Genomic DNA, 10,727 nt, shown 5'->3' on the forward strand with positions numbered 1-10,727 from the left:
GCTTGCTGGCCATGGCGATGCGCTGGTTTCAGGCTTTCAGCAAGCTGTTGTCGTCAATTGCGCTGATCTTGGTTCTCTTTGCAGCATTCGTGTTAAGCATAGTGCTCCATGCCGCTGCTCAGCCTGCAGGTGCTTCACTGTGTCAAAAACTATTTTCATGCATATATTCACTTTAAATTCGTCGAGATCACATGTGAATTTGTGGTGAATTTTGATAGCCGGCCATGATTTGATATTGTTTAATGTTTATGCACGCTTGCAGACTTCCTGAGCATCGACTGCGGCCTGGAGGCGAACTACAGCGGCTACAAGGACGCCAATACCGGCATCGTCTACGTCTCCGACGAGCCGTACGTCGACTCCGGCGAGAACCACAGGATTGCCGCCGACCAGGAGAGCAGGTGGGGCGACACCAACCTCCGGACGCTCCGGAGCTTCCCCTCCGGCGTGCGCAACTGCTACACGCTCCCCACCCGCGCCGGCACCAGGTACCTGGTCCGCCTGTCCTTCGTCCACGGCAACTACGACGGCGGCGGCGGCGGCGGCGGCTGGTCGACGTTGAGCTTCGACCTGTACCTCGGCGTAGACCGCTGGGCCACCGTGGACAAAGACTACGCCCACGAGGCGGTGTTCGTGGCGTGGGCGAGCTGGGCGCCGGTGTGCCTGATAAACACCGGCAGCGGCACGCCGTTCGTGTCGGTGGTGGAGCTGAGGCCGCTCGACGGTGCGCTCTACCCGTCGGTGATGGCCAACCAGTCCATGGCGAGGTATGTACGCTGCAGCATCGGGGACAATAACAAGTTTATCACAAGGTAAGCACATATTTTTTTTTCCTTTCCTTGTTAGTACAAGCGAGTAGTACTCCATCCGTCCCACTGAATAAGGTGTGCGCACACGTATTTTAAGATTTATCTCTTTAAAAATGTTTAACCAATAATTATTTTGTTATAGTTGAAGTTTTATTTGCTGAAAATAGTATCATTAGATCCATACTTTAATTTACTTTCACATGATTATGATTTTGTTACGATACATTATAGTATATGATAAATTTAAAGTTAAATGTTAGTTTTTGAAGATCATACATACTAAGGGCTTGTTTGGAGAGCTTTAGATTCTGAGAAGCAGTTGTTTGGTAGCCAGCTTTTAAGAATCTGGAAAAGCTCTGAAATCGAGCTTCTCCAGCTTCTGGCTTCTTAGTTCATTTTTCAAAATCTGTAACTACAGATTCTCAGAAGCTGTGGACTGTTTAGGGCAGCTTCTAGCAGAAGCAGCTTTTCAAAAGCTGAAAAGCTGCAGCTGGGACAAACTCCCCCAAACAGGACGTTAAGTTTGACCGCACCTTATTCAATGGGACGGAGAGAGTATATTTAGCATTGTTCCTCCCTTGATATTTCACATGCTGCTGGCTAGGCATTGGCCGCCTAGTCCAAACCAATTAAAAGTCGGGCCGTCAAACTGTTTTAATCGACCACCACCGAAACATCAAAATCGTATGTTCTCAAACAAAAGTTTGAGTCAATGAAACATATTGAGAAAAATGACAACCAGAACATATTGAGAAATGAACTAAACATGGAAAATAAAAAAGATAAACACTTTTAATTCAAGATAAAACATTTTTCTTCCATGTATGAAACATTGTATTCCAATGGCTGAAACATCGAAACAATTTTAAAAAAATCAAGATCTTAAAGCGTGCAACATAGTCATAATTTCAGTTGAAATATTTTGTTTCTTGCACGTGAAACATTGTGTTTCAACTATTGAAACATCAAACTTAACCCCTCACTTTTAACGTGTCAGAGCAGCAAATAGATAAAAACCAAAGTAGCAGGGGAAAGCATTAGATTGTAGAGGGAAGATATTAGATGTGTGGATGGTAAGGTTAGCATCAGAACCGAGCAAGGCCTGCTCCGTCAATATTGTGACAGAAGGTTGCCTGAGCTAGGTGTTGGGAAGGGGACCAACCTCAGTGATCACCTCTGCCATGAAGGTGGTGGTGGTGGATGAGGGAGCGACAATTTGGGAGGAGGTATGTCGGGTGCAGCCGCCATCGCCACTGGAGAAGGAGGACCTCTTGTGGCAGTTGGACTAGGCGGTGGCAATGATCTGCATAACGGCGATGCTGCTGTGGTTCTTGGCAAGACTTGGTGCTGGGCAAGCAGGTGAAGTGAGGGACCATGGTGAGAGGGTGGAGAGAGAAAATAGGGAAGAGTGGTACGTCCGATATTTATCCTTGGGTAGGACGCTCGATAGGAGGTATTGTCATTTTTATATAAAATAGAAATTACAAAATACAACCTCTTATTATAAAATTTGGCCATTGCATGTAGTGTGCATGTGTTGTTTTCTACAACTTTAGATAAATAGGCCAAGAATGAGAGATCTAGTCATGTCGTCCTATACTCCGGCTATGTAAGTTAGCTTATCCTTGCTCCGGCCTCTACCGCATCTACCACCATCACTAGCTCTCGTAAAAAATCTCAACTTTTTGGCAATTACATCAATACGAGGAGGACATTGTTACAATTGTCAAAATCTTTCATTTGAATATAACGTGAAATATTTAAATTTGGAACATATACATATTATTTGTTATGTCATTTCAGACAAATCAGTCTTCTTGTATTTCAAATTACCAAATATCAAGAAGCATTAAAGTCTAGTTAAATATAACTCATGGATGACTGTCTATATACCATCCATATATGTTTAACTGTCTACAGTACTTTCCCCAAATTTCTTCCTCTCCGGCCCCTCTTCCCCTTCGATTCCGGCGGCTAGCCGTCGGCGAATGTTGGAGGAGGGGTCCGGCCACCTCCCCCTTGCTTGTATTGTGTTTCTAGGTTTGTTTTTAGGTCGTCAGGTCTCTCCTGTAGTTAGGGTTTGTCCCTAGTTGGTACTTTTGGCCGGCGAGCTCCATGGGCGCTGGTGTGGTAGGCGGCGGCGGCGGTTGGTGACGGTGGAGGTGTAAGATCAGTAGACTTGTGGATGAATCGACGGTTGGAGCTGGCTCCTTGCGGCGGCGGCGGCTTCGTCGTCTGTGGCCGCGGCGTCGGCTTCTTCGTCGCCTGTGGCCACAGCGTCGTTTGCTTCGTCGTCCGTGGCCGCAGCGTCGGCTGCTTCGTCGTCCGTGGCCGCGGCGTCGCCTGCTTCGTCGTCAGTGGCCGGGAGGTCGTCGCCCCTTCCCGTGCGATGGCTGCGGTGATTTCTCATTGCTTCCGTCGTCCGATGCTGTCGTCGCCCAGAGCATGCTGCTCGTGGTGCTTGATGACAACCCGTCGGCGTGGTGGCGGCGATTTCACTGGTACCTGTTCGAGAGCTCCCAATGCTTAGGTTCCGTTGGTCATGATTCGCAGGATTTCTCTTCCCCATCCCTGTATGTCGACCCAAAAAGACAGCAGTTCGTATGCCACCATTCGAGTTTTTCAGTGGGTTTGGGGATGTGGATTTGGGCTCCTTCTTCCTATATGTTTCCTACCAGCTTGTTCCATGCATGGTTTGTTGTTCGGGTTGAGCTCACGCTCCTCAGATTTAACGACGAACTCCGTGGACACCACTTGCTGAGTCTGGTGTTGCCTACTCTAAAATCTACGGCTCAGCAGCAGACCTCCGTTTTGTGCAGTATTTGTGGAGTCAACCGGATGGGGATTACCGGTTTGTCAAGCGGGCTTCATGCCGAAGGAGGCCCAAGGTTGCATTCGTCGCGGCATTGCCGCAACTCCCTGTCGATGTGCATCTTATCTGCTGTGTGGTTTCATTATGAAGTCTGTAGCCTTATTGCAGGTTTCCATTCTTTAGAAACGGATGGTTTTATGCTCTCTTTTTATCTATTTGGCAATGTACTGGGATTTATTCCCATGATCTCTGTCGGTTTATATTAATGGATGTTTAGTTTTCAAAAAAAAAACTGTCTATATTTATCTATGATTTTGTTGTGTATTTTCTTTTACCTTTTTTTTCATTTTACATAGGTATCCGGGTGATCAATATGACCGGTTCTGGTGGCAGCTAGGATACAGTAGCCCGACGTGGAAGAACCTTTCCACTGTTTCGGCCATCACGCAAGATTCCATCTACACTGTGCTCTTGACCATTATCCAAACTGCCGTTGAGGCAGTCGGCAACAACACGATGCTGAACATTACATGGCAAGATCAAACGCCTCGTGGTCGTGGCTTGAAGTTTTTCATGTACTTTGCTGACTTCCAGAACAGCCAGCTTCGGCAATTCAATGTCTCCTTCAACGACGTTGAGCCATACCAGTACAGTCCACCGTATCTAACCACCGGTGTCTTATATAACTCTGGATGGTCAACTGCCACCGATGGCAACTACAACATCAGCCTAGTGCCTACGGCTGCGTCCAAGTTACCGCCGATGATCAATGCCCTAGAGATCTACACTCTCATTTCCCATGACAATCCAACGACATTCCCAGTGGATTGTAAGCATTCTCCTCTATCATATACTCCACTCTATTTTCTCTGATTTAGTTGATATTTTTCTTATACAGAAACTTCCATACACGTTATATTTCAGATAAACTTGACTACTTGCTATCTCATAAAATTCTTAGAAATTTTACAACTGAGATTTTTTCTTGGATCAGTGTGTTCTTAATATGTGTAAATGTTTCAAGGTTTTGTGCTTGTTTTTATTTTTTAAATTTGCGATGTGGAGGAATTGAATCAAAATTTATCCTCAAACTTTCCTTGTTTGGCCCATGCTAGTTGAAACCATCATGGCAATTAAACTCGAGTATGGGATAAAGAAGAATTGGATGGGTGATCCATGTTTCCCTGAAAAATTTGCTTGGGAAGGCGTAAAATGCAGCAATTCAAGTAGTAACACAGCGAGGATCATCTCTTTGTAAGTATAACTTGAAATTCTATCACCAGTATTATGCTCGGAATTTGTGCTTGGGACTTATGTTGGATCACCTAAAAATTTACATGCAGGGATCTGTCCAACAGCAACTTGCATGGAGCTATATCTAATAACTTCACATTACTCATGGCACTCGAATATTTGTACGTATCTAAACAATTCATTTTGTTTCTAAAGAGGCATATTTGATATATAGCTTCTTTTTAATTAACTTATTCTTTCAAGTCTATACGTATATATATCTTTTGACCAAGATCTAAACTACGGTATACATACTTGGCTTCCTAGGGCCCTCTCATGTGTCATTACTTCTCAATCAAATAGAACAAAATTAGAAATGAAAATGATGCAGAAAAAAATTCACAATAAAGACAGATAATCCCAGGTGACGTGGTGTCGTAAATCACGCTGTGGGTTATTATAATCTACTTATTCTTGCATTTTATACGCGCTTGAAATAAGTGCATAAACATATATAGTGTCAGGGATTTACCTCATGCTCGCCCCTTTATAATTTGTTATTAAGGAATTATATTACTATATTTAAACAGCGCTAGACATATTACTGATATCATAAACTTCGTGAAACCACAGGAATTTGTCATGCAACCAACTGAACGGACCAGTCCCTGACTCTCTACGTAAAAATAACACAGGATCATTCATTTTCAGGTTTGGGGCCTTATTGGTGTTAATGTTTCTCCGTAATGTATCCAAGTTACAGAATGTAGTTCATTTTTTTTCTGTGAACTTTGAGCTGGTGGTCATTATTGAAGACTGTGTTTTCCTTTTGCACCAAAGAATACCATGAACTGACTGTCTTATTTGATTTCAGCTTCAATTCTGATGGAAATATGTGCAACAAACCAATAATAGTCCCATCTCCGCCAGGAAAAAGGTCAAATAGAGCAGCTACCTTAGCTATTTTGATAGTGGTCCCTGCGACGGTGATTGTTGTTCTTGTTCTTGTGTTTTTGATCTGGAGACAGAAAAGAAACTCCAACTGTACGTATTCTCTGCTATTGTTAATTTGTTATGAACTCAATAAATTTATTAACCATTCGGGTTGGTGGTATATACTTTATGATGACTTATTATGTAATTTATACTTGATATGATTTTCATGTAACTGCTATTGTTGTTACCAGATTCTACTGAGGATCCTACAAGAGATCGATCAAATCAACTTGAGAATTCCCTAGAAAAAAGTCAAAATCATGGGGATGTCCTGCAAATAGTTGAGAATCGCCAATTTACATACATTGAGCTCGAGAAGGTCACTAATAAGTTTGAAAATCACATTGGACAAGGCGGCTTTGGACCTGTGTACTATGGTTGTTTAGAAGATAATACCGAGGTTGCTGTCAAGATGCGTTCTGAATTGTCGTCACATGGGCTTGATGAATTTTTTGCCGAGGTATTGAACTCACTATGAATTTAAACATATATTATCATTCCATTTTTTTCATATGACAATGTAACCTAGCTAGCACTTTCACTTTGTTTAAGAAAAATGGAAATTTGGTTAAACTTATTACATTCACAATGAAATTAATTCCAACTGGTGGAAATGATGAGATTTATGTTTACGTCCCATTTTATAGGTTCAAAACTTAACAAAGGTGCACCACAGGAATTTAGTTTCTTTGATTGGTTATTGCTGGGAAAGGGATCATTTAGCACTCGTTTATGAGTATATGGCTCAAGGCAGTATCTGTGACCGTTTGAGAGGTTTGCTGCTTGCAACTCTTTTCCTTGATTATTTATGGACTCCAGTTTCTTGGCCTTAGTTAAGAGATACTATTTGTGTGCTACTTGGACTTAAGTGACTTTTTAATGATATATGTGTACCTTAAACAAAAAAAAATATGAATTAACTTTGCTATGAAATTTATCAACATATTCCACTGTAGGTAACATTTTTGTTGAAAATCAGCATGCATCACATTATTCTATTCTAACTATCACTTTTCACATATACGAAGGTAATAATGGTGCTAGTGAAACCTTGAATTGGAGAACGCGTGTCCGAGTTATGGTTGAAGCGGCACAAGGTATTCTGCAACAAAAAAGACAGGCAAATCTAGATCTATCATTTGTTTTTGTCTTCCTATATATATGTACTATGAATATTTTCAAGCTTCTATAGATGATATATAGAAATGGTAGCTAGAATTGTCACATGCAAATGGCACTGGAAGAAAAAAAAATATGAGTAAATTTCACAAAACTACATATACTTTGATCAAATTACCACAAAACTACAAATTTTGATGTATGACAAAACTACAGATTTAACAATAAATTTATCACAAAATTACTCACAAAACTATAGATTTAGTAACAAAGTTATCACAAAACTATAGATTTTAGAGTTTAAATCCTTAGCACTAGTGTTATGTTTGAGTTATAAACGTGTAAGTTTTGTGATTAAATTGTCACTAAAACTACTTGACAATTTTATTACTAAATCTATAGTTTTACGATACTCCAACTTAAATCTTAAATAGGTAGTTTTTTGAGAAATTTAGTGTTAAATCTATAGTTTTATGATATATCACCCTAAATATGTAGTTTTGTGATAATCTGGTCAAAATATATGTTGTTTTGATAAATTTACTCAAAGAATATTGTGAGAAGTCTTTAGCTAGGATTTCTAGTAAACTTCAATATCAACGCATGAGTTTTTTCTTTTCGTACAATAGGTTCAATACCACATGTTATACATCCATGAGATACTGACAATATTTTGCATCGAGTCAAGACTCAAGACATCTGACACACCTATAGAAGAATAAAATTGCAGTTTCATCATAAAATTCATTTGATATTGTTGCATCATTTTTTGTGATTTATGTAGCTAAAATTGTAGCAAAGCAACAGTTTGGATCAAATAGTTATAGTTTTGTGAAATTTACTGTTTAACTATGAAATAAGTTTATCTATGACAATAATGTCCAAAATGACACTTGTTCATTCGTGCATGCACACCTTCTCTCACTATAGTTTCTTGATATGATTTGATATATGTAGGACTGGATTATTTGCATAAGGGTTGCAGTCTACCAATAATTCACCGCGATGTGAAAACCAGTAACATTCTTTTAGGTAAAAATCTACAAGCTAAAATAGCAGATTTTGGACTTTCCAAGACTTATCTCGGCGAGACGCAGACTCACATATCAGTCACTCCAGCCGGGACAGCTGGTTACATTGATCCCGAGTATGTATATTTGTGTCAATTTTTTTTCATTTCTTAACAATATTTTCATCTAATGCCTTATCTAGACAAGTTGGGAGATCCAAACTAAAAAATACATGGTTTTGGGCTCATGGCCTTTACCTTATATCCACGTAATTAATGCACCATTTAGGTTCCTCTGAAATACAATGCAATATTCATATTTCCTGACATAATGTATTTTTTAGGTACTACCAAACCGGCAGGTTCACGGAGAGTAGTGATGTGTATAGCTTTGGCATTGTTTTACTAGAGATAGCCACCGGTGAGCCACCCATAATATCGGGTCAAGGCCACATCGTCCAGCGTGTGAAAAATAAGATTGTTGCTGGTGACATCAGTTTGATTGCCGATGCACGGCTCGATGGTGCATATGACATCAGCTCCATGTGGAAGGTGGTGGACACTGCATTGCAGTGCACTGTTGATGTTGTTGCTCAAAGGCCAACAATGGCCACTGTGGTTGCCCAACTAAAGGAGAGCCTGGCATTAGAGGAATCTCGTGAAGACAGTGGCTTCATGGGAAGCACAAGCACAGTCAGTGATAACACATTTTCTACGTCCAGGTTTGGTCCATCAGCAAGATGAAGCTGCAGCTGGCTTTGATAAACTATATTTTTTCATGTAATGGAACAGTGATGTATGCTTGTGTATGCATGCACTGTGATGGTGGATTAGTTTTCTTTTGTGTGGAAGAAAAATAAGGTGTCTTCTGGACCTCATTTTGGTACTGCAAAGTTACTAGATTAATTCCTGCATCCTATGCATTTGCATTCTACTCGGTTTGCTCTCCTATGTCACATGATTAGAAATGCCTTTGCACTGCACTCTGTATGAGATCCCCTATTTTCACATTATTAGAATTAGGGAGAAATCCGCCAAAGTGAAGATTTTCTTATCTTCACTTTGCATTGCGTTAAGCGCAACTCTGCCTAACCAAAATCCACGAAACACGTCTTTAGATTTGTAGGTTTCATGACTGCTTCATTGGACCAGTGAGAGTAAGGACATCTAGCTAGGTTCTACACATTGGAGAACTAGCAATCTAGCATACATGTCCATCTCATCCACCCCCAAAAAAGAAGAAAGGGGAATAATGAGATATTTTGTTCATGTTTCAAGGTCGAGTACGTCCTCATCCTGCTCTACTCTGTCATGAGCTGCTGCCTTGTAAACAAGCACCTTCTCAGCATTTGGCTGACCTACACTCATGGACTTATATCAGAACTCTCAACAGCATCACTGGGGAATTTACCTGCAAATGAGACAAGTTTGAAGATCGTCATGGATGTTAGTTTGAGCTTTGAGTTCAAAGCTGCACAAGTATATAATATTAAAAAAATCATACAAAAAATGGACTAATAGAGAAAATGAAACACCCTAGCCCATTAGCAGCCTGTATTTGTGCAGTTGAGGTCCATGTGGCTATAGTGGTGGTTTAGTGCCACCTTAAAAGTTTAGGTGGATGAGGGTTAACGCTTTTAACAAAGTGAAGATGAGGGCTCCAACCATATATAGTACGCCTGGCTAACCCTTTTATATGAAGTGTCCGCTCTTCATTACTCTACACTTGAAATGCTCCGAATATTTCATGATACCCCATACCACTTTTGCTAGTTTTTTTTTCTCAGTATGACCAAATTATCTTGATTCACCCTAGATGAGAAAAATTAATAGGAAGCTGAGTCTGAATTACAGAGATGTAGCTAGGTCAGGATTTTACTAAATTCAAAATAGGAGGTATAATTACAACCAAAATTTAAAGAGTATAATTTTGGATTTTTGAAAGTAAAGAAATTTATGGGGGGGGGGGCAAATTACCCAAAGAACTGAAGTTTTCAAATTTTCTTTATTTTGACACAGCATTTGAAGTGCGCAAATACTAATGAGTACGTAAAAATTAACACAAAAAGGGAATGATAATGAAATGTGTAAACATGTTCAATATCTTTGTTACATATTATTTGAGCAATGATACCTGAGAGTTAGGAAGCTCACAAACAGCTTACTGTTACACCGAAGCAAACTATTGCATTGCAATACCCACACCGATAAAGGATCCTATCGACTCGGTTTATGAATACAAACTGTATAAATCATTGTGTCTTAACACAGAACTAATCGTCTATGCAAATCAGTTGTTTTATTTTAGACTTAAAGCAGAGAACCATCATTATGTCCCGAAGCCAGGTATCAATGGTTTCTTCATCTTGCCGATGGACCAAACATGGACATTGAAGACGTGTCCCAATGAGCTTCCTCTTGTTCCAGGCTTTCCTTCAATTGCATGACTACCGGACATTGTTGGCCTTTGGGAAGAAATATCATCACAGCATCTGGAACCTTCCACAAGGAGTTGACAATATAGGAACATCCAAGACGTTCATCTGCAACTGATGTTACCAGTGACCATCTGCATCACACGCTGAATAATGTGGCAATTTCCAGGTATTATGGGAGGTTCACCAATAGTTACCTCTAGTAAAACAACACCGAAGCTGTCGACGTCACTGCTGTCAGTAAGTCTATCAGTGACGTAGTTGCTAAAAATGGCCCACATTGATAAACATAATGATTGCGCCAAGTGATTAAG

At 40.5% G+C, this 10,727-nt stretch overlaps 1 protein-coding gene and 1 pseudogene across 1 annotated transcript; both read left to right on the forward strand.

The window, feature by feature from the left end:
* Positions 1-11: 11 nt before the first annotated feature.
* Positions 12-10,531, forward strand: LOC9267979 (probable LRR receptor-like serine/threonine-protein kinase At1g51810). Its single transcript, XM_015755664.3, has 14 exons — positions 12-129; positions 263-812; positions 3,978-4,450; positions 4,737-4,875; positions 4,965-5,036; positions 5,488-5,565; positions 5,729-5,898; positions 6,042-6,310; positions 6,498-6,624; positions 6,879-6,947; positions 7,927-8,116; positions 8,323-8,700; positions 9,325-9,457; positions 10,406-10,531. Exons 1-14 carry the CDS (start codon positions 12-14, stop codon positions 10,529-10,531), a joined length of 2,892 nt encoding a protein of 963 aa, XP_015611150.2.
* Positions 2,925-3,804, forward strand: LOC136351831 (uncharacterized; annotated as a pseudogene).
* Positions 10,532-10,727: the final 196 nt, after the last annotated feature.

This window comes from Oryza sativa, chromosome 9 (assembly GCF_034140825.1).
Source record: "Oryza sativa Japonica Group chromosome 9, ASM3414082v1".
In the NCBI taxonomy this organism is placed as follows: domain Eukaryota; kingdom Viridiplantae; phylum Streptophyta; class Magnoliopsida; order Poales; family Poaceae; genus Oryza; species Oryza sativa.